The 26,534-nt window shown below is 34.3% G+C and overlaps 1 protein-coding gene and 1 long non-coding RNA gene across 2 annotated transcripts; one reads left to right on the top strand and one right to left on the bottom strand.

Moving 5' to 3' along the window:
• Positions 1-24,867, top strand: LOC137829730 (uncharacterized). The gene is made up of 18 exons (XM_068636617.2): positions 1-410; positions 963-1,196; positions 1,389-1,484; positions 1,868-1,920; positions 2,067-2,163; positions 3,318-3,391; positions 9,224-9,335; positions 9,693-9,806; positions 11,363-11,439; positions 11,693-11,759; positions 15,372-15,437; positions 15,510-15,617; positions 23,393-23,523; positions 23,679-23,745; positions 23,830-23,894; positions 23,967-24,060; positions 24,236-24,306; positions 24,418-24,867. The coding sequence occupies exons 1-18, from the start codon at positions 270-272 to the stop codon at positions 24,743-24,745; spliced, it is 1,995 nt and encodes a 664-aa protein (XP_068492718.1). The 5' UTR covers positions 1-269; the 3' UTR covers positions 24,746-24,867.
• On the bottom strand, positions 24,282-25,857 carry LOC137829731 (uncharacterized). The gene is made up of 2 exons (XR_011084065.2): positions 25,730-25,857; positions 24,282-24,578 (listed from the first exon to the last, which is right to left on the bottom strand). It is a non-coding gene; the product is annotated as an uncharacterized LOC137829731 (long non-coding RNA).
• Positions 25,858-26,534: the final 677 nt, after the last annotated feature.

Raw genomic sequence — 26,534 nt, 5'->3', positions numbered from 1 at the left:
GATGCCACCAAAACAAAAGCTGACTTCTTCTTTCTTTCGCTACTTCTCTCTCTTCCCTCTTCTCTCTTCGCCATTGCATCATTTTTCACACGTGCCACAATAACTATCTTCCTCAACTTCCATTGAAAAAACTTTCTTTTCCCTTTTCATTTTCCTTAATCACAACACACCAATACACAGGGAAAAATTGCAAGAGAATTTATATACACATTCATATATATATCGTTAAGAAAAAAGAAGAAGAAAAAGTTGGCGAAGTCTGAAGAAGAATGTCATGGGTAAGATCGGCGGTGAACAAGGCGGTGGAAGGTGGCAATATCCGACGTGCCGTTCGCACTTACACCGACACCGTCGTGCTCCATGCAAGCAACGCTGTCGCCGGCGGCGCCAGAATCATTCAGGACCGCATTGTAACTACCCCTTTTCCTGAAACTTTCAAACTTCATTTGCCCTTTTGGTTTTTAATTCTGGGTTCGGGAGAAGGTTTCACCTTGCTAAATGGTACCTTGCAGTGTAAGAAATCTCTGGGCTGGGCCTTAAAAGGGTCATGTTTTGCGGTTTTTATTTAGTTGTTTTTGGGGTCTTTTTCTCTTGAATAAATAATACATGCACAGCCATCTCAATCACAAATGGTATTAACTTTTACAATAATAATTATCATAAAATTCAAAATCAAATTAAGGATGATTTTTGTTGATTGAAAGTTTTTTCACTCATAGTGCATGCCTGTTACGCTCTTTCCCAGGACAAAATTGAGATAAATCACCAAGTGTTGTTTGTGTGCTCTTTTTCTATCGGAGTTGAAGTACAATAGAAGTTTACCTTAAAGGATTATGCAAATTATATAAATAAAACTTCAATTCTGATAGAAGAATAGTAAAAACATCACCAAAATCAGTGTATTTAGGTTTTCTCCTTTTCCTTAAATGTGTGTCTGAAATATGAATGGTTATAATGAAAAGGTGACTCGGAACATGCAAAGCTTCAGGCACACTGTAAAACGGTTAGAGGAAGTTTCTATTTCGTGTAGAGGGATAGAGAGAGTTCAGTTGCTACGAAGGTGGCTGGTTGCGCTAAAAGAAGTTGAGAGACTTACTGCTACCTATGAAAAAGATGTAGACACCAATGAAAAAGATGCAGACTCCCAGTTTCTTCATGATGAATTCAAGGATTCACCTACACAGCAACCTACTTTGGTTTGTGAAACTCTTGCTGTTTTTATTATTTCTGTTTATTTTGCTTTTACAATTTTGGCTTCACTATGTTAAGCTAGGTCACTTCTTTGCATTTGCCTCAGCATTTCACAAAAACAAAGTTTTTGTTACTTTTGTTGTTATTTATTCTTTACCTTTTAGTAATTCATGCTCATAGTATATAACTATGGACAGATTTACTATGTAGACCCTGATGATGTGGATGAACTGAAAAATTTCCGGGATGTCTTTCTTTCCAGTCTTGCTCTTGAGGGCATAACATTGTCAATGGTGAGTTGAGAAATGCAATCTATAATTACTACAATGCAAGTTTTGGATTAGTATTACTAGAGGATTTCTATGTTCCATGGGTTAGGTTTGACAGTGTATACTTGTATGAAATTGCAATCAAATTGAGAGCTTGCTTGTACTTCCCAAATGAAAATAAAAATGTATATTACTTAGTTTTAATTGAAGGCTATTGAATGGGAGATTCCTAATATATCTTAATCTTCAAACTACTATTTTTTTCTTGTGAAAAAGTTATGGTGTTGTGAGTTATGATACAGTTCTTTATAAATTGTCTGTTTTCAGTGATATTATATAAGAGGCTGAGCTTTATATTTGCTGATTTATGGAACTTAACCGCAGGTTACCTCTTTTGTGTAACTCAGATTCTTGATGCACCGAATGAGGAAGAAGTTTCACTAATTTCAGAGCTATATGGGTAATTTTGACTCTGTCTCTACAATTTATTTTCTTAAACTGATATATCTGAAGCTAAATATTGGTAGAACACAGTTGCTTGTTGACATAATAGAAATAGCCTGCTTAAAAAACTGCTTCTGTTTTGGCATGGCTATACTTGTACAGACTCTGTATTAAAGGAGGAAAGGAAGAACATACTGCCTTGTTATCCAGTGTACAGGATTTGGCAAAAGCATTTTCTAGATATGAAGATGAAGTTCTGGTAATGATTTTAGAATTGGTTTTGTCTTGTATATTTATTTGTTTATGGTTTATATATACTGTTGGACATCCATATCTCTTAGACCACAGGATACAAATAGGACATTAAAAGTGTATTATAGCAAAAGGGATAAAAATAGGAGTTAAACCTTCTTTTATCCTTTGACCTATTAGTTAGATTTTTGTAATAGTTAGTTAGTTGGCCTAGTTGTTTGCATTTGCCTTCCATAAATAAGGCCTCTCTTAGGAAGGCATGCAGATTTTGGTTAGATACAAACTGGACAATTTCCAGTGTGAAAGGAGTAGACTCCTTTGTATACTCGTTTTCTTTTGAAATTCAATGAACTCAGGGATGAATAAAGCCTTTTTCTTTCTGTCATTACAGAAAACCTAACAATATCAACTATGACCAAGTTATAATATGTAAGTGGGTGTAACTTTACCTTGCAACCTGATTTTGTGAGGTTGAATTAGGTTTAAAATCCATTTTCTAATATAGTATCAAAGCCTATTTGTTGGACTTATCGTACCATCTGTCATCAGGTTGCTATCAAACCACTCTTAAATATGCAGTCCCATGTTTGAGATGCCCAGTTCTTGGTGCGAGGGGATGTGTAGGAGTTCTCCCATCGATTAGAAATATGAGCAAATTATAATATATAAGTAGGTGTAAATTTACATCGCAAGTCAATTTGTTTTGTTAAATTTGACACTCATTATCATTGATACATCATATCAAATGTGACTAGAAAAACTTTTCTTGGTTCTATCTTGATCATATTATCTATTAATCGGTGTGAAGCTCAAAATTATTGAGATGTATTGAAATTATGGAGTTTTAAGTATATGAAGGAAGAGTGAGAAAAGGAATGAAACACTAATTGGTATTAATGAAGATGTATTACAATTTATTGATGTGTTGTTGTATGATGTCTCTTCCTTATTTAAGAATAACGACAAAGATCTTGTTAATTTTGTTGCCTGAAGTTGTCTTCTGACTTATCTTGATTTATTGCATGCAATATGTGCTCTAGTCACAACCTTTGAATTTGCAAAAGTATTGAACTTCTACACATTTTTGAAGAATTCTACTGGATTTATATGCTGTTATTTTGTACCATATACCTTTTCCCTATCTGCCTTACATTTTAACAGGCCAAGCGAGAAGAGTTGCTTCAATATGTACAAAGTGCAATTTCAGGGCTGAAAGTAAATGCTGATCTTATGAGGTTGTTGCTAAGCATATATAACTTTAGTGGTGCTTGTTTGAACTTGCGTTTTGTTTTATATAATAGTGGATGTACTGTTAAATATATGATTTAAAAAGATGAAACATACTGAAGATTAATTGTAACTTTGACATGGAGAAAGTCATGTTCGGGAAATATCTAATAGCTTTGTAATTATTTACTCTATAAGTTCTAGTAACAAATTGACTCATGCTAAGAGATCTTGAGTTGGTGACATTTTTAACAACAAACTTGTCTCATATGATACATATGCTCCAACTTGAGCGAGAGTGTTAAATATATAATTTGATTATGTTGGTTGGACATATGATTTGATTCCATCAAATAGAGATATGATATGATTTGATAGAAAAAATCTTAGAAAATAATTCTCACTCTTGATTGTTAATCTTGTTTTTTTTATTATTGTATATTTTATTCATTAATCAAAGTTAGATAATTTTTGTACATGGGCTTGGGCCCATCCATATGTAATGCTTTGTATGTATATAGGCTCCTTAGTTGTGCTAATTGAAATAAAAGAGAACTATATGTATACCATTTTGTGCTTGTCATCGTCGTCTATTGTTGTCCGCTACTGCAGGCGTTACCATTTCCAATTGACGACCCCAAAAATATTTTATGCCCATGAAACATATTAGGGTTTGGGAACATGTTTGATTGTTGCACACCAATGATACTCAACGCCTTTATGGCATTTTGTTAAAATCTCTTGAGTATCATCACTCCTAAACGTATTGATGGCTCCGTGGCTGAGTACATAGGCAAAGTTCATGGTTTCCTACATGAGTTCAACGAACTGTTGCCTCTTATTGCCGCTCATGCCAAGGGCATCACTATTAATCTTAGCATTCCAACTAGGTTGACATCCCCAAGGTTTAATAATCATATGCCATTACATGGAAAGATGTATAAAAGAGGAAAAAAATGGATACACAAAACATGGGGGAACTAAACCAAACCCATGTAAAGAAACAATAACAACCCTCCCAAAGAAAAAAGCTATAAAATCTAAAGTCTAGGAGTTGATACTTATTACGAAAAAGCATATAAACTAAGGATAGAAGGTAAAATATCAAATCAATTAAAGTCTAATCTATTTTAGTTCCAATGTTGGCAAGATTATCAACATGACGATTGCCTTCACAGTATTTTTGAGAGGCCATAAAGGCTATATCATCACAACTTTTAAGACATTTTAGTCATTTATCTCTAAAAACTCAATAGACAGTTTGAACAACTCCAAACCTTCTTTATCTTCCTAACGAGTTTTCATCAATTCGTGATCAAATTTGAGTTCTTCTACTGTACGCATATTAAATTCTGCTTGGTCCACTCTATTGCATGTGTTGGGCTTGTTACCTACTAACATACCTTCAGTGATCCCTCATAGTGATTCCTAGGATTTTGTATCTCAACATGATGATCGTAATCACTCTCGCAAGCCTAGCAAAGGTAATCTCAAGTGTGACCACTGCCACAAGCTCAATTGCACAATTAACCGATCTTATGCATTGCATGTTGTTCCCTGAACAACTCCATTTGTTCCCCCTTCTTTTGGTGACACCTCATCTAATGCTTTTGGATATCTGACTCTTTTCCACAACTTCCTCAAATGTATGAGGAAGGTCAAATCTCTAGTTCCACTACCTTTTTTGTATGCACACAACCAATTCATTTGTTGGTCTCACTCACTCCTCCTCCCTTGAGCCTTAGGTCCTTGACTCCAGTGCCACTGATTATATGTTTGGTAACAAGTCTCTTCTCTTTTCTCTTTCCTCATCTTTTATTTATCTTTTGTCACTATGGTGTTGGTACTGTTCACCTTCTCCCTTCTTTATTATTGGGACTCCATTTAACTTATTATCCCTTAGTCGTCTTACTCGTTCCTTTGATTGTATTATCTCTTTTACTAAAAACTCTGCTCTCTTGTAGGATCGAAGTTTAGGTTGGATGATTGACATCTAATGTGAGTCTCATGGTCTCTATCATCTTCCAGACTTCTTCTCATGTTGACTTGATGGTTGATTCTCATTCTCTCATCTATGCTTAATTAGGTTATCCTAGCCTTGCCAAGCTACAACATTTTGTAGTGTGTCTGTCTAAGTTTTCTACCTTGTCATATGACTCATGTCAATTAGACAAACATAGTTGTAGCTCTTTTTCCTAGGAGTGTCCCAAATAGAGCTTTTTCTTCTTTTGCTTTAGATCACTTGGGTATTTCGGGCATAAGTCATGTTACATCCACTTTAGGATTCAATATTTTGTAACATTCATTGATAATTATTCTCAATGTACTTGATTATTCTTAATGAAACATTGTTTGAATTGTTTTTCATATTTTATTCTTTTTATAATTGTTTCGGGTAAAGAGTGGAATAAGAATTCTCTTCCCAGATCAATGAAAGTTTTTTCCATAATTTCTCTGTTTAAATAAAAAATTTGTTCATTTTTCTTAACTATGTCCTTTTTTATAGTCGATTCACACCTTGCCAAGAGAATTTCATAACAACAAGCCAAATCCGCGCAACAGAAAACGAATACCTATCAGTTGAGGGTTTTAGGGGTCAGTTGAGGGTTTTTGCGAAAATCTCAGTAATAAGATATTACACTGCGAATATAGTCGAGATTGATGGGCATTCGCCCATAGGGCGATCTCTAGCAAAACGGTCATCAAGAGCCGATCCATCAATTAACACTGATCGTCTAGGGCCAAGTCACCGTCTATTGGGGACATCGCCAAAAGGGTGGCTAGAAGGGCATGATCGTCTAATGCTTGATCATAGAATCTCTAACGACACAATAATGAAGTTAAAAATCAGTTTGGTATTTTTATTTGTACTTTTTGTAGTGATAACACTCGTGAATACCTCTCCCATTCTTTTCAGGAATTCACGGTTTTGATATTCTTCATCAAACCTTATGTGCATATACCCCTCAACAAAATGGGTTGACAAAGTGCAAGAATAGACACCTCATTGAAACAAATTAACCCTTTTACTTCACGGTTGTGTTCGTCAACAATTTTGGGGTGATGTTGTTTTAACGGCGTGCTATCTTATCAATCACATGCCATGTTCCGTTCTCAACAATCAAATACCTCACTGTATTTGGTTTCCTCATTAATATCTCCACCGTTTAACTCCTCGTGTCTTCGGATCGACTTATTTTGTTCACAATCTTAGTCTTGGTTTTGATAAACTGTTGTCCATATCTCATAAGTGTCTCTTCTTAGGCTACCCTTGGTCTAGAAAATGATATAAGTGTTTCTCACCCTCCCTTCGTTGTTATTTGATTTCAAATGATGTTACCTTCTTCGAGTCTTCTCCCTACTCTGTGTCAATTTCCTTCCCTTTTAAGACTTCCCAAACCACCATTTTTCCCCTCTTATCTTTAATCCCACAAACATATCGGTGTAGCTCCAGATAGTCAAAAAATGTGCTCGCGTGGACATACCAGGATCTGAAAAGAGACCCTTTTCAATTCAACCCATGATAACTGATCCACCATCTCAGCCTCATTACCAGGTTTATCATTATAGGAAACATTCACGCCTTCTTATTAGGACAACTACCGACTATACTCTGATGCCACCTCCTCTGATCTTTCCTCCTGAGCATGATCTTTCTATTGCCCTTCGTAAAGGTACACACTCTATTCAAAATCCTTCTCCTCGTTGTGTCACTTTGAGTTATCGTTGGTTGTATTCCTCCCATTACACTTGTCTCTTCCATTTCCTCTATGTCTATTTCTAAAACTATAGGTGATGCCTTAGCTCACTTTGGTGGAAACAAGTCATGCTTGATGAATTGTATTCTCTTTAGAACATTGTACTTGGAATCTTGTTCTTTTACCTCTTGGGAAGTCAGTTGTTAATGCGTCAAAGTTAGCCCTAATGGCATTGTTGATCGACTCAAAGTTTTCTTGGTAGAAAAAGGTTATAATTAGATATTCGGGTTAGACTTTGTTAGATTATTCTTAACCATGGATGCTTTTCAACGTTGACCCATCTACCAGTTGGATGTGAAAAATGCCTTCCTACGTGGTGATTTGTAGGAGGAAATATATATGGAGCAACCACTTAGGTTTGTTGCTCAAAGGGAGTCTTCTTGTTTAGTATGTCTTCTCCGCAAATCTTTGTATGGTCTTAAGCAGTCTCCCAAGACATGGTTTAGTAGATTCAGTGCAACAGTTTGGTATGACTCGAAGCGAAGCTGAACATTTTGTGTTTTATCTTCATTCAATTGGTGGGTGTATCTACCTAATAACGTATGTTGATGACGTTGTTTTTACAGGTAGTGATTACCATGTCATCTCACCAAATAAAACAACAACTTTGTCATCATTTTCAGACAAAAGATCTCAACAGACTGAGGTACTTCTTGGGGATTGAAGTAATTATTTCCCATGGGAAATATGCATTGGATATTTAGATGAGATTGGGCTAATGAATTCCAAACCCATTGACACACCTATGGATCCCAATGCTAAAGTTTTACTGGGTTGGGTGAGTCACTTTCAAATCGTAAGAGATACATAAGACTGGTTGAAAAATTGAACTACCTCACAATCACTTGTCCTGACATCTCATTTGTGATCACTATGGTGAGTTAGTTTCTTAATTCTCCATGTGTAGGACATTGGAATAAATTCATTTGTATTTTAAAGTACATTAAAGGGGTCCCAAAAAAACTTTTTGCTTTATGGACTTAATAATCTTACTCAAGTTGTGGGATACTCAGGAGAAGCATTTCTGAATATTGTTTTTATATGAGTAATAATGATCTCTTGAGAAAACAAGAAGCATAGTGTGGTGGCAAGATCTAGTGTAGCAGCAGAGTATAAAGCGATGCTTCTAATCTTTTGAGCTTATTTGACTCAAACCATTGCTTAAAGAACTGAGATCTGAAAGTTATACGGATGTCTCATTTGTGATAACCATGTTGCTATTCAAATTGCCTCAAATCCAGTATTTCACGAGAGGACCGCACATATTAAAATAGATTGCCACTTCATTCAAGAAAAAGATTTTATCCTGGAGACATTATCACTCAGTTTGTTAATTCCAATGATCAGTGAACATATATCTTCACTAAAAGCCCTAAGATTGATTGTATATGTAAGAAACTTGGTGCATATCATACTCTTTTGTACATGGGTTTGGGGTCATCCCTGTAATGCTTTGTATGTATATACATTCCTTAGGTGTAATTGAAATAAGGATTATATCACATAAATGTATACCATTCTTTCTTCAATAAGAATACTCATGTGTATATGCGAACTTTTCTGATGTATGAGTTATTGCATACCGATACTTACAGCCATTGTTAACCTTGCAGGTAGGGTCATCAACAGCATTTCCTTATAAATATTTGTTCTGTTCATGTTTGATCAATTGGAGCATCCCTTGTTGTTTTAATACACGAATAATAGTTTTTACTGTGATGTATACACTGGTCAATGTGTCTGAAATACAACACTGTTTAAATAACAAATTCAAGGCTTCTTTTATTTACCTAATTAGTATTTGTTTGCCTTTATGTGCTTACCGAGCCATAGAAATTAACCAATGCTCCTTGAATATACTTTGCTATTTAATATTTAATCAAACATTTAAAGGAATTCTAAATCTAGAATAAATTACGGGATTCTGAAACTTTCAACCAATGCCATGTTTTTTTAAAAGATTTTACCCAGCTCCATAGACGCTGTGTAATCTTCCTCATCTAGAATGTTTCACACCATTTTTATGACTCAAGTATAATTAGTCTTTTCTCCTACTGTATGTGATACATTCTCCTTTCTCAGAATAGAAGTTGAAGCGTGTAAGTTGAAGGAAAACATTGAGAATATGAAGGCAGGGAACCAAGGTGGAAATTTTGAAAATGCACCTGAAGAGACAACTGCTGCAAAAATAGAGGTGAGCTTCCTTTTCTTGTACCCTTCGATGCAATGGCAGAACTGCATTCTCATCCACTTGCTCATGGGCACTCTTATTGTTGTCATGTATATCTTATGATTTGTGATGGTGGTGCATGGGGATATTTTATATCAGAGTGTTTCTAGGTTGATTTATCATAAACTTCAAAGCTTTCCTAATTTAATGAATGCTTTTTTTACACTTAATTTCTCTTTCGGTCCCTTTAGATTGAACTATGCATGAGCTTCATATATGGTTTATGAGGATATTTTAGGCAACTTTTAAAAGATTTAAGATTGTGCATTTATTTGTATATTTATACATTAGTGACAATTAAGCATTTTGGTTTAATTTCAGGTTGTTGATGAGGATATGGTAAAAGTTATTCAAATGTGTTCTAAGTTGGAGGAACTCTTACTGGAAAAGAAATACTTTAGCTATGGTGATTCTCCACAGCTTCATACTGAAAAGGTCCTTCACAAGTGATTTTCTGTAGTTTTTGTTTAGTTAATCTCTTTTACTGTTGCAGCATCATATCCTTGCTAGTAATTGTTTCTCCAAGCTTCATTGAAAAGAATGTATAAACCATTCAAATTTGATATTGTATTATGCAAAATTGTTCATTCTATTCATTGTTCAAGGGGCTTTGAAATCTAATAGTGGTTGCTTGAGATAATATTGAACTTTGACCCTAGGAAAACTTCACATACAATGTTAGGGATCTGAATCTTGTAATCACGATTCAATGTAACCACTTGGCATTAATCTCACACCTAAGCCTGCGAGATACCTAGTCAAAGACTGAAAAAAGAGGGCTTGTCTAAGATCTATTACTTTAATTCAAGAATGCTCAGAATATGTATGCTTAATTTTTATCAACTCTTTACTATAAGCTGGGAATTTTAAGATCAGAATATGATAGGTATCAGGAAATCAGTGCCAAGCAACACTTATTTTTGTATTATAGTAAGTCTGAGTGGCTCGTATCAACAACCAGAGATTGTATTAATATTTAGTTTATACAATATGGCAATAAAAGAGGAACAATACCCGCTAAGTACTTCGAGAATTCTTATTAGGTAGTGAAATTTAAGCTTAACTTAACTTCATTAAACCGGTTCAATAAGGTGAAGTTTGGATCCACTTATATATTGTAAATTAGTCTTATCTCTAGCTGATATAAGATCCTCAACACACCTCCTCACACCGAGGACATCGTGCATTTGCGCCAAGAGCATCGAGTGTGGGAATCAAGGGGGCCCGATAGCGGGTGACACAATAGGTTCAAATCTGGACTGGGATAGACTCTGATACCATATTATGAATGAATCTGATACCAATTAAGATAGTGAGTTTAAACCTAACTCATCATCATAGGATGGACTCAATAATGAAGTTTGCCCCCACTTATAAATGACTATCTTAATATGGTATCAAAGTCATTCATGATATGGTATCTGGGCCATTAAGAATTTATCTTGGTCTAGATTTGGGCCTATCATACCACTCGTTATTGGGTCCCCCTCGATTCACACGCTTGATGTTCTCGGCATGAACACATGAAGTCCTCAACATGAGGAGGTCCCACATTAACTAAACATAAGATGAAATTATAGTATATAAGTGTGGGGAAATCTTATGTCACTGAGCTTGTTTAGCAAGGTTGAGTTAGGCATAAATTCAACATTCTCTATAGTTCCAGAATGATGTGAACAAACTCACATGAGTCACACCCTATCTTTTTCTAGAATGATGTGATTATTTCTTAGTTCTAATTGGGTGCATTGGCATTGTACTACCTCATCTTCCTCCTCTTATAGATAAGTTTTATCATCAAATTTGTAATATGGACCGTATCAGAATACATTAATGTTTTCTTCATGATGTATTGTATTTTTCATCATTAATACTCACAGCTTATGCAATTAAAAAGAGTCTTTTTTATTTCCAGTGCAGTGATGCGTAGTTTCCTGCATTTGGTGTGACATTTTTTTGCTGTTGTCGATGTATGATTGAATCACTTGCAGGTTGAAAAATTGAAAGTTTTATCTGAGTCTCTTGCAAATTCTACCACAAAAGCAGAGACCCGCATCTCAGAAAACAGGTCAAAGAAACAGTTATTATGAAAAAAAAGTTTCTTTCTTATATGTTTTGTGCTTGCACATACACTTGCACCGTTGTTGAGTATCATATAAAGGTATTGGCATACTTTCAGCTCATTTTCATGGATATGCCTTTTGTAACTCTATAACACGTTGATACTCATGTATGCTGTTAGGCTAGTTCAGAGTTAATACCAAACAGATATTAATTGATTTCTTCTCTTAAATTTTGTTTCATACTTTGTTCTCAACCAGATCTCAAAAAGAAGAAGCACTTCACTTTCGGGTAACTAAATCTGACGAGGTTAGCCTAGTTGAGAAGGTACATTCTCGTCAATAGCAAGCGATAGTTTTATCTTATTGTAGATATAGTACATGTTTGGTTAAGTTTTTTCATAAACACTTTTAGAATAGGAAAGTATAAAGAAAAAATGAAATACACTCTCCATATTCTAAAATTAGTTTATGCATTCTTTAAAATAAACTCTTCTTAAAACTAATGAGAGAAATTCTACAATTAGTTTATGGATAAACTAATTTTAACTTAAAGGAAAACTTGTTTAATTTCTCCTTTTTTCTCTCTTAAAAGTGTGCTTATGGAGAAGTATACCTACACAAACCTCTTGACACTAGGCAAGAACAGGATTAAATCTCTATTTGATCCTTTGAAATATTTCTCTTAATAATTTGATTGTGTAGTTGATTTGTTTTCCTATATAGCTAGTAATTATACCATTTTATGTATGATTACTCTTACTATTTTAGTTTAGCTTATTTTAGGTAATTCATTTTTTTCATTTTCCTTCCTTTTTAGGATTTAGTTTCCTTCTTTCACCCGATGTAATTCTCCACTATAAAAAAGGAGGAAACCCTACATGATTAGTCATCAATAATATTCATATTTTCAACTTGGTATCAGAGCACAATCTTTGTGCCTCTGATTTGTAGCCATGCCCATGGCTGATAGTTCCTCATCCATAAGCAGTGATCAAATTCCAGAGCTCCAAAACTAGAGTAGAGGGTCCTTTTCGGTGATTCTCATTTTGTGCAAATGAGGCAAAAAACGTCTGTGTAAGGAAAAACTTGAGGAACTCATGAGGTTGTTAAACTCTATTTCATTGTTTAGTATTCCTAGTGGTTCTCTGGCACAAATAGGTAAGTTTAGTGCCTCCAACTCTCTTAACTGCACCAATATGTGTGTACCATGGATCTTTAATTCAACTGCTTTTGATCTCATGAGTGACCTTTCCTCTTTAGTTAAAACTTATTATCCTTATTCTAGAAATAAAAAGATTAAGATTGCAAATGGTAGTTTCTCTGGAATTGCAGGAGAAAGGAGTATTAAATTATCTAAACACATTGACTTATCTTAAACCCTATCCCTAAAGTTGGATACATACAGAAGAAATAATAAGAAAATAACATTACATTTCAACAAAAATAAAACATGATATTCAATCTCAAAATCTTTGGTCAGCTTTCAATCAACATCTCTGGTAAAAAGCCTATCTTTTTGTCGTCGTGGTTTACCAAATTGCTCAGATAAAGCTCACTATGTAGAACACTGATTCTGATGTTGTGAGGGTTGGGTGCATTGTGGTGAGATATTGATTCCATGTTGGTCTTCAAAATTGAAACAACGGAGAAGGTTGCATACTAGCAAGAGGTTGGAGCTGCTAATGTCGATGATAGCATGTAAAGTTTATATGATCAATTTTAAAGAAAACTTGAGATTGAACTTTGTTACGGCCTCACGACCACATCATCAACCACGAAAATCATTATAATTATTTCAACTAGAATTCTGTTCAAAAGCAGAAAATGTTTATTCAACATCATTCTGCATAGGTTGAGAAACAAAATAAGCAAACACTGAATTTGAAGACACCTTTTTTCAGTACCTTTTGCAAATGCAACTCCGAAGCAAGAATGAGACCTTTATCTTCCTCAATAGTGATATCCTCTTCATGAATATCAATGAGAGCAATAACAAAATTAAAAATAAAGTAATAGAAGCCTTTGAAGAGAAAGATTCTACAAAAGCTACTGCAAATTTGCTTCTAGATAGGAACTATACATAATACATTCCATGCTAGCAAACAAAGGTCTTCAAAACTAAATTGGTCCAAAAAATCGAACATCCATCAAAACCATTACTTCCAAGTTGCTTGCTTCTTCCTGCACCTCCATACATTCTTGCGGCACCCCATACTAAATGTGAAAATACCTTTTTGTCCTTTAGCAAAAAAATAAATTAACCTTTAAAATCTCACACACCTTTTTCACCTTCTTTCTTCTTCCATTTTATCTTACCCCGACACCCTCAAGGACCTCCACTCTTTTCTTGCATTGGTTTGAGTGTCCTTCGTTTTTTTCACTTTTTAAAAACATTTAGGATTATATAATCTGGAAGATATTTTCGGATTCAGAAGTGTTCTCCAGATTTATAGAATCCAGAAGCAATTTAAAAATAAATAAATTTCAGATTACATAATCTGGAAGCTAATCTCGATTTGGAAATAGATTTTGGATTATGTTATCCAGAATATATTAAAAAAAATGGTATTTCAGATTACATAATCTGGAACGAAAGTTAATCTCATATCCAGAAAAGAATTCTAGATCATGTAATTCGGAAGCTAATCCCAAATCTGAAAAAAGCTTATAGATTACATAATTCGGAAGCTAATCCAGAATATAAACTACACCACACCATAAACTTCATATATTTTAACTTTTTTTTTACAGAAGGACCATTTTGGAATACAACTTATGAGGGTGGCACAAGAATGTATGGAGGTGCAGGCAGAAGCGGCCTTACTTCCATCACCTTATCAAATTTGAATTGACACCCAATTTTAATGTGAAATGATAAAAATACCCATAAAATAAAAGGGAGATATAAAAATACATTTCTGACTTCCTTTTCCAGAATATTTTTCTGCAATTTTTTTTTGCATTCCAGAATTGCTTTTCCAGAATGAGATTTTGATTTTTGAATTCTTTTTTGGATTTTTATTTTCAGAACACAATAATCTATACCAGATTTACTTTTCCAAAATGTATTTTTTTCAATTTTGAATTTTCATTTGCAAAATGAAGGATATTTTTAGAAATTTAAAAGTATGTAGGGTGGAGGTTCAAAAAGGTTGGGTGTAAGAAGAATTTGTCCTCTTTTTTACTTTTAGATACATTTTTCTCAACGAGACAGTTTGGTTCAGATTTTGAATGGAAAATCAAGAACCAAACTAAACTACTTATTGTATTTAGAAGTATAATATTATATATTTAGAGTTAATTAACAACTAAGAATATAAATGAAAATAAAGAACCAAACTAAACTACTTATTGCATTTAGATACAATGTTATATATTTAGAGTTAATTAACAACTAACAATATAAATGAGCATGTCTATTGAAGGTTTTTTTACTGTTTAATTATATTTTACATGCAATGCAATATATTTATAGAAAAACATAATAATAAATTTATATTGAACTTTAAAAAACAAAATTATGTAATTTATTTCTAAATTTGAGAAAGTTAAAATTATAAATATATTGCATTGGTTCGAGTAATTGGTTCGAGTGACTATTTAATAAAAAAACCAAACTAATCCGATTAGCCAATATCTCTATTAATTAGCAAATTACAATTATATGAATTGTTGTATGCGTTAAACTTGCTCAGCACAATTTTTTTATTTGTGAAATAAATTTAATTCATAATGATCGAAGTACAAATTAATAAAGTCATACTCAAATGTATTTTATTCTCTCATGAGTCATGTTAATGTACAATTTTTTAATTTTTGGACAATTTTTTTAGTTGTAGGAGTTTGAATGATGATGTCTCCAAAGAAATTTGGAGGAATCCACATACTTCTGAAACATACTTATTTTTGAAATAGATATACAATGGCCATTTTGCAGGAATTATCCATAGAGATTGAAGAACTTGAGAGGCAGAAAAACGAGCTTGAAGACAAACTGAAAAAGGTTTTAGTCTTCATTATGATCTGTTGGTGTCATCCTTTGCTTGCCTTATATTAGCTTGGAATATTTGTGCAGGTCAACACCTTGTTGACATCTGCACGTATACGCCTGCATAATGCAAAAGAAGAAAAAGAGCAATTTGATGAAGCAAGCAATGAAATTATTGCACTTCTAAAAACAAAGGTACAAGTTTATTTCATGCCCTAGGCTCACATCTTCATGAAAACAAATAAATATTCACGTTTAGAGGGCTATATTAAAATTAAGGCTCAATTGTGTATTTAATCCTTGATTCTTTTATGATAAATTTATTAGCAGTTAAAAACCGACACAAAGCAATATATATATATATATATATATATTTATATATATATTTATATTTGTGTGTAATTAACACAGTGATGGTTTTGAACCACCACTACATGAAAATCCCTCCTCTTTGTCTAGAGTCACCTCTTCCCTTTCTTTTCTTATCGTGAGACAGTTTCGAAAGGCACAAGTTTGTAATTATAGATACAGTGGACCACCTTGTTACTTTTATTTTATAAAACCCATGTTAAGCATCATAATAAAACCTGACATTTCAGTTAGATGACAGTCCATGTTTCAACTATCATATGCTATCACATGAAAAATAACATAAAAAAAAATACAAACAAATATTGAAGGACTAGGCCAAAACCTATGGTGAAAAACAAGAAACTCCCAAAAACTATATAAAGCGAAACATGGAGAGTTTGAACCTGCCATGAAAGAACTTGTTACTTATTGTTAGAAAAACTTATCTATTTTATTTTAACTCAATTTACGAATTAAAACAAAATAGATAAGTTTTTTTTAACAATCCCTCCCATGGAAGATCCCACATTAACTAGGGAAATGGCCAAATCATAATATATATATATATATATATATATATCTTATAAGTTGGTTTTGTGAAGCTGAGTTATGTATAAACTCACTTACTAAGCTGATATCATAGTTATTTAGAGCCTATCTTAGTTAAGTTCATTGGAGTTGTTGTGCCACTCACTATTGGATGAACTAACACCATGCTCGAAATGTTCATTCATCAACTTTGAAAGCCTTGGTGAGTATATCAATATTTGATAAAGTAATACTGACTATGAAATAGTGTCTGTTCCTATTAAGAATATTTGCTTGATATCTTTTATTTAAATTAGTTTTTAGGAAATTTTTCAATTTAAATATTGTTTAGATAAAGATAAAAATAATTATTATTTAAATTTAGAAATTTAGGATTGAGATATTGTTAGTTTTTGATATTCTATTACATTTTTTGCTTTGTATACATAGAGTACATGAATAAATATCTCTTATATTTTCCAAAAACACAAAAAGTTAGTAAGTGGTATCTAGAGTCATTGTTCTTATTAGACCTATAGAATGGAAGGAGAAGGAAATTTCTCAAGGTCACTATTCACTCTTCGATGGTGAAAATTACGATCTATGAGTTGTAAGAATGAACACCTATCTAGAGGGGTTTGATTTATGGGAAGTTGTGGAAGAGGATTATATTGTTGATCTGCTACTTAAAAATCCCACCATGGCCTATCAAAAGTCAAAATGAAAGAAAAACAAAGAAGGCAAAGGTGAAGTCATGTTTGTTTGTTGGTGTTTCAGAAATGATCCTCACTAGAATCATGACCCTAAAGTCCTCCAAAGAAATTTGGGACTGTTTGAAAGAAGAATATGAAGGAAATGAGACATGAAAGTGCTAAATTTAATAAGAGTCCGAGACCGTTAAAGAATACTCAAAATAATTGTTGGGTGTTTAAAATTATTGGATAAGGAGTTTCCGGATTCTAAACTAATTTAGAAAATTTTGGTAACTATGTTAGAGAGATACGAAACATCTATTACTTCGTTGAAAAATACAAAAGATCTGTCAAAAATTACTTTGGCAGAAGTGATACATGCCTTTCAAGCACAATAAGAACAAGATTAATGAGAGAAGATCATGTTGTTGAAGGTACTTTACTTAATATTATCAAAGGTGTTTTACTTGTCAAGAACTACAAAAGAAGCAAATAGATCCAAAACAACAAAAATAATCATATTTTTCTGTCTTGTCCCTATTGTAAGAAAAATAGTGGAAAGAAATAGATGAAATATATTTCTGAGATATCTTACAAATGTGATTACAGTCTCTATTTATAGACTGTTTTACAACCTAATTAAGGAAAGAAATAATAGGCAATGAAAGCCAGAAATAATGAGTGTTTAAAGCTGTACAAATCAAATAAAATCAAATCACTAACAAATCTATCCTAATAAATATAAAATGGAATCTGCACTTAATTATAACATAATTCTCCTGATTATGCAACACTTCCGCTCAAGTTGGTGAATGTATATCTATCATTCCCAACTTGCAAGTAAGATCTTCAAATTGTTTTGTGGGAAGTCCCTTAGTAAACATATTTGCCAATTGGAGTCTTGAAGGGATGTACTCAGTGGCTATAAGACCATCATCCAACTTCTCTTTAATAAAGTGTCGATCTATCTCTACGTGCTTTGTTCGATCATGTTGAACCGGATTGTGTGCAATACTGATAGCGGACTTATTATCACACGCCAAGCCCATAGGAGCTTCATATTTTATTTTTAGGTCATCAAGTATGATCTTCATCCATAAGAGTTCACACACCCCTTGAGCCATGGCTCTAAATTTTGCTTCTGTACTTGATCTTGCAACTACATTTTGCTTCTTGCTCCTCCATGTTACAGATTTCCACCCAAGAACATGCAGTAGCCTGTGGTGGATCTCCTATCAACAATCGATCCTGCATAGTCAGTATCAGTATATACTTTCATGGATAAGTTTTCCCCCTTTTTGAATAGCAATCCTTTTCCTGGAGAGGCTTTTAAGTACTGAATAATAATTTTATTTACAGCCTGCAAGTGTCTTTCTCTTAGATCATGCATAAATTGGCTAACCACACTAACTGCATAGGCTATGTCTGGCCTAGTGTGTGATAGATAAATGAGTTTTCCCACAAGTCTTTGATATTGTGTCTTCTCCACTTTTGGGTTTTCCTCATCATTCCCAATCCTATGATTTTGCTCTATTGGCACTCCAGTGGGCTTACAACCCAACTTACCAGTCTCTTTGAGAAGATCAAGGATGTATTTCCTTTGAGAAATAAAGATGCCCTGTCTCGAGTAAGCAACCTCTATCCCAAGGAAGTACTTCAGCTTCCCAAGATCCTTCATTTCAAATTGAGCAGCTAGTCTCTCCCTCAAATTTGTTTTTCAATCTCATCATCACCTGTAATAATCATATCATCTACATAGACCAAAAGTAGAGTGAGTTTACCATTATGAGAATGTTTTATAAATAGAGTATGGTCACCTTGGCTTTGTCGGTACCCCAAAGATACCATAGCTTGAGTAAACCTTCCAAACCAAGCACGGGATGATTGTTTAAGACCATATAGGGCCTTCTTAAGTCTGCACGCCTTATTCCCTTCATTAACAACACCATAACCAGGTGGAATCTCCATGTATACTTCTTCCTCCAAGCTTCCATGCAAGAAGGCATTTTTAACATCAAATTGATGCATTGCCCAACCAAAGTGTGCTGCCAGGGAGAGAATAATCCTGACTGTATTCATTTTTGCCACTGGAGCTAAAGTCTCCTCATAATCGATCCCATAGGTTTGAGTGTACCCTTTTGCAACCAACCTTGCTTTATACCGATCCAGTGTGCCATCAGACTTATACTTAACTGTGTATATCCACCTACAACCCACTGCTTTCTTATCTTTTGGTCTCTCTACAATCTCCCAAGTCTCATTCCTTTCTAATGCGCTCATTTCTTCATTCATGGCTCGAATCCAGTTCTCATCCTTTAAGGCTTCTTGTACCGATGTAGGGATTCTGATAGAATCAATAGCTGAAAGAAAACTCTGGTGCTGCATAGAAAGTTTTTCTGTAGACACAAATTGGGATATAGGATATTTGGCACAAGATCTTTTTTCTATTCTCAAGGCAATAGGTAAATCGTCTAGGTTAGTTTCATTTAAGGTGTCCTCAAAAGTCTCATAGGTATGAGTTCTTACCTCCGGTTCGGACAATTGAAGTTGCTGTTCGACCAGGACGGGTTCTTGTTGCCTTCGTTGATATTGTTTCCCAAAGTATTTGTCCTCATTATTCTTCTCTGGCAATGATGTTGGCATAGGGTCTTTGTCATTCTCCCTAAGAACAAAATCCTGCAACAAAGGAAAAGGTGGCAACTCAAGGTCCTCAGCTTCTTGAATACTCTCCCCCTGAAGCTGAGAATTGGGAAACAAAGACTCTGTTTCATGGAAGGTGACATCTTTGGAAATATAAACTTTACGACTTTGAGGATGATAACATTTGTACCCCTTTTTGTTGGGGGCATAACCGATGAAGACACATTTGATGGCGCGAGGATTTAACTTACCCCGATAAGGACTATGAACATGGACAAAAGCAGGACAACCAAAGACACGATTCTGAAGACTATTCAACATGGGAATAGAAAGATAGAATGTGGTCATAACCTGAATAGGAGTAACACCCTCTAGAACCCGAGAGGGTAATCTATTAATCAAATAAGTGGCAGTTAGGACTGCTTCCCCCCAGTAAGATCTAGGAACAGATGTTTGGAAAAGTAAAGCTCGAGTAACTTCAAGGAGATGACGATTTTTCCTTTCAGCAACCCCATTTTGTTGAGGAGTGTCCACACAGGTTAATTCATGAACAAATCCATTTTCTTGAAGGAACTTGGAAAGGTTTTGGTTCACATATTCTCTTCCATTATCAGAACGCAATCTCTTAATTGGACTTTCAAATTGTGTTTGAATCATTCTGTAAAACTTTACAAATAAGTGAAAAACTTCAAACTTATCTTTCATGAGGAATATCCAAGTAACCCGAGTACAATCATCAATAAATGAAACAAACCATTTTGCACCCGAGATATTAGGAATAGGTGAAGGTCCCCATACATCTGAATGAATAAGATCAAAAGGTTTAGAACTTTTATTACCATTGGGAGGAAAAGTTGTCCGATGGTGTTTAGCAAACTAACAAACATCACAATGAAATGACTCAGCAGACACTTTTGTAAATACAACAGGAAATAAGGACTTTAGGGTACTAAATGGAGGATGACCAAGACGTCTGGGTTGAAGCCATATCTGAGAGGATGACCAAGATTCACGACCTTGCTGAAGATTAGAAGTGTGTGCCTGTAGTCTAGCACACTTTTTACTTTCTTCATGCTGTAAATAATATAACCCGCCCTGCTCTTTAGCAATTCCAATAGTCTTCCCCGTGGCAAGATCCTAAAAAACACAATGGGAGGGGAAAAATACCACTGCACAATTTAAATCTTGGGTAATCTTTTGAATAGACAAGAGGTTATTGGATAGTTTGGGAACATGAAGCACATTTTTTAAAGGAAATGAAGGTTGAAGGTGAATGTTACCACGACCATTAATGGGGGTAGTGAAACCATTAGCAACAGTAATATATGGGTTACCAGATAAAGCAGTGTAGGATGAAAAAGAAGAGGAATGAGGTGTCATATGATCAGTAGCACCAGAGTCTATAATCCAGATATTTTCAGTACTAGAAGCATTAAAGGATAAAAAACTAGAAGTCTTACCACTCATAGTAAAGGAACAATAGCTAGATGGCTTACTAAGGGAGTCCATGAGAGCTCAAAACCAATTGAGTTTTTCAGATTGGCAAAATTTTATCTTGTTCACAAAAAAAAAATCTGCCGGAAAAATTTTCCGATGGCGGTTTCCGGCGAACAGTTGCAGTTCCGGCGAGCGGTGCAGTTTCCGGCGAGCGACGGCGGTGGTGGTGGTCAGCGGCGGTCAATGGTGGTGGCAGTAACGGTCAATGGTGCAAGGTGATGGTGGTGGTCAATGGAGAAAAGATAAGGAAAATAGAAAGTTGCAGCAATGAAGGCTGTCCAAAAATAAATAAAATTGCAGCAATGAAAGCTGCCAAGGAAAATGATTACAGCAATGAAGGCTGTCAAGGAAAATGATTACAGCAATGAAGGCGGCTAAAAATAAAATAAAATTGCAGAAGCAGAGTCTCCCAGATCAGGAGCTCTGATACCAAGTGGAAAGAAATAGATGAAATATATTTCTGAGATATCTTACAAATGTGATTACAGTCTCTATTTATAGACTATTTTGCAACCTAATTAAGGAAAGAAATAATAGGCAATGAAAGTCAGAAATAATGAGTGTTTAAAGCTGTACAAATCAAATAAAATCAAATCACTAACAAATCTGTCCTAATAAATATAAAATGGAATCTGCACTTAATTATAACATAATTCTCCTGATTATGCAACAAAAATAATCATCAACACAACAAGTGTTGGTGAAGGCCAAATGTAAAATGTCAGAAATATGGTCAAATGGGACATATAGAAAAGATATGCAAATCCCAACATCTCCAAGAAGTTGTCAAGATTGTTGATGACGAATCAGAAAAGGAACTACTTCTTGCAACATCATGTTTTACAACCAACAAATCTACAATGGTTGCTTATTGATTGTGGTTGTACAAACCGCGAGTTATGATCAAGAACTTTTTAAAGATTTCAACAAATATGATATTTCTAAAGTAAGAGTAGGGAATGGTGAACAAATTGTTGTGAAAAGTAGAGGAACAATTGCAATTAAAATTCATTCAGGTGTTAAATTAATTTTTGATGTCTTGTATGTTTTTGAGATTAATCAAAATTTGTAAAGTATTGCTCAACTATTAAAGAAATGTTATAAGGTGGTGTCTTTTGAAAACAAACTTTGTGTGATTAAATATGCAAACAACCTAGAAATATTCAAATTTATATGCAAGACAAAAGTTTTACTTCAGATTTGACGAAAGAGGAGTTGACTAAATGAAAAAAATATAAAAGAAGGATTAAAACAAAAGAATATGTATATCTGTTGAAGAAGTTTAATGTCTAAGAGAAGAAAGTAGATGAAGAACACATTCTAAGATTATTGAAGTTCAATTTGTGTCTTCTCCTATGATATCTCATTGCAAACTTTCAAAAGGTTGCTAAAATTTTTTCAACAATCTTACTCTTTATAGATTAGTTGCTGGTGCTCCAATATGTTACCATTACACGACCAAAGTAGAGTTATGCTGTGAATAAAGTTTGTCAATTTATGACAAATACTATGAATTCTCATTGGATGGTTGTTAAGCATATTTTGACACACTTAAAAGGGTTTTGTGCATCATTCTTACATTTCAAGTTGCTCCTTCTTCACAACCATTTTCCACTAAAACTCTTTCTAATGCTGTTTGGGCCTCTGTTTGATGATTGCCTCTGCACCAGGTGTAATGATTTATTTTTGTGCAAACCTAGTAACCTCTTGGTGGTTCAAGAAACAAACCGTCGTAGTTAGATCGTCCACGGAAGCTGAATATCGTTGTCTTGCTCACGCTACTGCTGAAGTTACCTACCTAGATTCAAACACTTTTAATTGAATTATCAATTTCCTCTCTCATTCCAGCACTGTGCAGTTATAATCAAAGTGTTGTAGTAGCTACTCATAATCTAGTTCTTCAAAACTAAACATATGGAAATTGATATATTCTTTGTTAAAGAGAAAGTTTTAGCTAAGAAGCTTTAAGTTTATCATATCCCTATTGTAGATAAGAACCTGTTTCTAATTTTCAGCCAATTGAGTTGAAGGGGGTTATTAGTGTATAGGACATTTGTTAAATTGTGGACAGCTATAAGTTTTAGTCAACTGTCACTTTTTCATATCAATAACCTTTATGTGAAAAACTACTTGTACTTCTTGTGAAGTAAGTTTCTCATAATTGAAAACTGTTTCTTTCATCTCTCATTTAGCCTAGAATCAATAATATGATATAATGCATTTTGTTATTTGTCTTATTGTCATAAAGTTTTCTGATATCAGGAAGATGAGATGGTGCGAGCCATTGGTTCTTATACAGTAGAAGCGACGGTTGTTGATAGATGGATCAAGTTTCTAGAGAGCACATGGGTCTTCCAAGTTTCAGAAATAAAGAGAAAGGATGAGGAGGTCAAGTATGTTTTGTAGTTTAATCGCATTGGCAAACAAATAGTATCAAATAAATGTGGAGATATAACAAATTTCAAAGTTATTATGCAAATTGCTTTGCAAAGTGCATGTTTTCATTTATTAATATTCGTATTGTCTATTTTCTTATTGCACATAAAAGTGCTGAACTGGAGAGATATGGTTATCATTTTGTGGATTTGGTGGTTCCTCTTCTGCATTCTTACAAGGTAACAAATCACCCTAGATTGATCATTATCTTTATCATACTGCATTTTCCGAATCTTCTGATCACCGGCTTGCTTATATGTCAGGAAAAATTGGCTTCGTCTGTTACTCAAATAAGAATACTTGTGGAGAATTTAAGATTCAGACCAGGGTATGGTGTCATGCCTCTCTGAATTGTCTATTGGGTAAAAACCATGCTTCCAACCATTGATTTTTATATCAGGTTACCGGTGTCATCAATAGTAGACAATGAAGGTTTGAAATTAGCAAATCCAAGGAAAAAGCTTGAAGACGAATACTTGGATATTGAATCCAAGGTATCTTTCTTTTCAATGTTGATTTATATCACTATATGTGAAGTGAACATGTATCAGGCCTCTCTTAGAAGATAATTTTATTTGTGAGATGACATGATAGGGCTAAATTCAGTCAAACTGTTGTGCCAGATTTTGTGGTCTTATACAAATGCTTATTTCTTATTCTACTTGTTAGTTTTTAGCCACTCTGAATATAGTGGACACCATTAACAAGCAATATCACATTCAAAAGGAAGGCATTTTCAGGTATGTTGTGTCTTTCTCTCTTTCTTCCCTGGCCTCTTGTCTTTTTCTTTTTCCATATTAACATACATATATAAATGTTTCTTCCCTTTAACATTTACAATTTTGATATAGAAAAGACAGCGACAAGGTGACACAACTGTTTGATGCCATTGAGAAAATAAAAGACGAATTTGAATCTATTGAGAGGCCAAAAATGGAACTTGAGATTCCAACTGAAAGGTCAGAAACACCATCAAGTCAAATAGTCTCCAGAACTCCTTCTCCTCCCTCGGCTAAAAAACACAAGCAAGATGTAGTGAGAAAAAACTCTTTCTCAATAATGCCTGGAAGATCAGAAATAGAAATAGAACTTGATAAATTAAGTGAAGATGACTCAGCAGAAGAGATAAGTGAATGGGAGTTTGATGATCTTGACAAAGATCGTCACACCAGGAGTTGAATAAAAAAAATATTAACCACTGATATTGTAAAAAGAATGAAATTGAAAAGGCAACACTGTGCTGTGTCTTGGGAAGGCTGTGATTTTGGCTTACTCCAATACTCAGATAACTGACTACTTCGCTCAACAGATGTACATGAAACAGCTTTGGTACACCCATAGTCGTATTTTGTATCATATTCATCATTGATGAAATGTAGATAGATATATTCAACCATGTAACTTGCTTAGATAAGCCTTGTTTGTGTAACATTTTTGTCACTGAGAAAAATCGTTTTTATAACATAACTGACTAGAGTAACAAGCTGTTTTGTACCTAGTCCTTGATGGTTTTGATGATTTTGGGTCATGTACAATACAAATACGGCTCGAATTACCTATTCAATTCAAGTAAGATTTCTTGTAATAAAACCTGAGATAATTTCTTTTGGGTAGAAATAGCTCGTTATACATAGGATTCAAATCAAAACCATTAGTAAGCTGGAATAACCTCACACAGTTAATCCAATTAGTGAGTTAATTTACATATTCAGTGATAAAAAAAAAGTGATAAAACCAAATGGAATAAAATATATATTGAAGTTTATGTAATATACTAAACATTGGACTAATGTACTAGTAAAGTAATATGCATTAATGCGACCACATATTAAGCTAGGTAGACATAATTTTTGTATTGGTTTTCATAGGGCTTAAATTGATTTGACTGGTTTCCATGACCCTATTTCTATTACTGATAAGTTTGGGTTTTGACTTGAATGATTGTTGATTCAAAGTGTAGGGGACATTTGTTGTGGTAGAATTGTACTAAAATTTCTTTCCCTCCTTCCAAGGGGACGGACATCAGTGGTAGTAGTACTATTGTTTACTTACCCTCCAAACGAATAACTTGCATGCATTTCTGGGCATCATGAGAGCCAATTATGAAAAGTAAAATAACCTTTTGATGGATTAAAAGTAAAAGGAAAAAGATAAGGTTGATACCATTTGGGCTCACCTGGAAGGGTGGAAGATAGAAGGAAAGACCCTTTATCTCTGCGATGACACTCTCCACTCAATCCGGCTGCTGCCACTCTTGTTATGGATGGCCCATTATTTCTCTCACAATTAGCCAATGAGCTTTAAAATAAAAGGGCCATTCTGGAAAAGTGATCATGTGAACGTAGTCTCATAAGAAGCACGTGATGTGTGGCACTGACATTTTTCTAGTCCTTTAGTGATGACTAAAGAAAAAAGTCTGAAACCAGCAGGCTTTTCTTTTTCCTTCCCTTAAATTTGCTATAAATTGCACTTGGTATTTACCTTCATGGTATAAATTGTGTTTTGCTTTTGTAAAGGCCTTAACTTTCATTATTAATTGATAAATTCTTACATGGGGTGGAAGAAACTTTCCATTACAACATCACTAACAATCATATGATGTCATGAGCTTTTAACTTCTATTGTTTTTGTGGGCCTTGTTGAACAACTCATCATATCAGACTAGTAAAAAATAGGTCTTGAAAACAGAATGAAAGCAACATTCTTTCTTTGTGAGTTTTACTTAAACTCAACTTGGGTTGGGGAATCTGCTTGAGACTGAGAACTCGACAAAGGGAGACAGAAACAACTGCCCTCGAGCATTGTTAGTGGCTTTTTCCCCTCTCAATCTCGAAACCAACGCTAGTCCTTTTGGCTTTGGAGAGAGGGTTATGATTATCAACTTATGCTTCACCATTTCGTTAGTACTATGCTATAGGCTATAGGATCCTACTTGTCACTTCCCAATGCATTCATTTTTGTATTTGTT

This window comes from Phaseolus vulgaris, chromosome 7, assembly GCF_051622355.1.
Source record: "Phaseolus vulgaris cultivar YP4 chromosome 7, ASM5162235v1, whole genome shotgun sequence".
Taxonomy (NCBI): Eukaryota; Viridiplantae; Streptophyta; class Magnoliopsida; order Fabales; family Fabaceae; genus Phaseolus; species Phaseolus vulgaris.
Note: the sequence above shows the minus strand (reverse complement) of the source record. Positions and strands in the feature narration are given on the sequence as shown.

What these genes read in the sequence shown, in the direction of transcription:
- LOC137829730 (XM_068636617.2), top strand. Translation starts at nt 270, where the DNA reads ATGTCATGGGTAAGATCGGCGGTGAACAAGGCGGTGGAAGGTGGCAAT. An exon ending in AGAAAGGATGAGGAGGTCAA is followed by an intron (nt 23,524 to 23,678) that starts GTATGTTTTGTA and finishes TGCACATAAAAG; the next exon opens with TGCTGAACTGGAGAGATATG. An exon ending in ACTTGGATATTGAATCCAAG is followed by an intron (nt 24,061 to 24,235) that starts GTATCTTTCTTT and finishes TCTACTTGTTAG; the next exon opens with TTTTTAGCCACTCTGAATAT.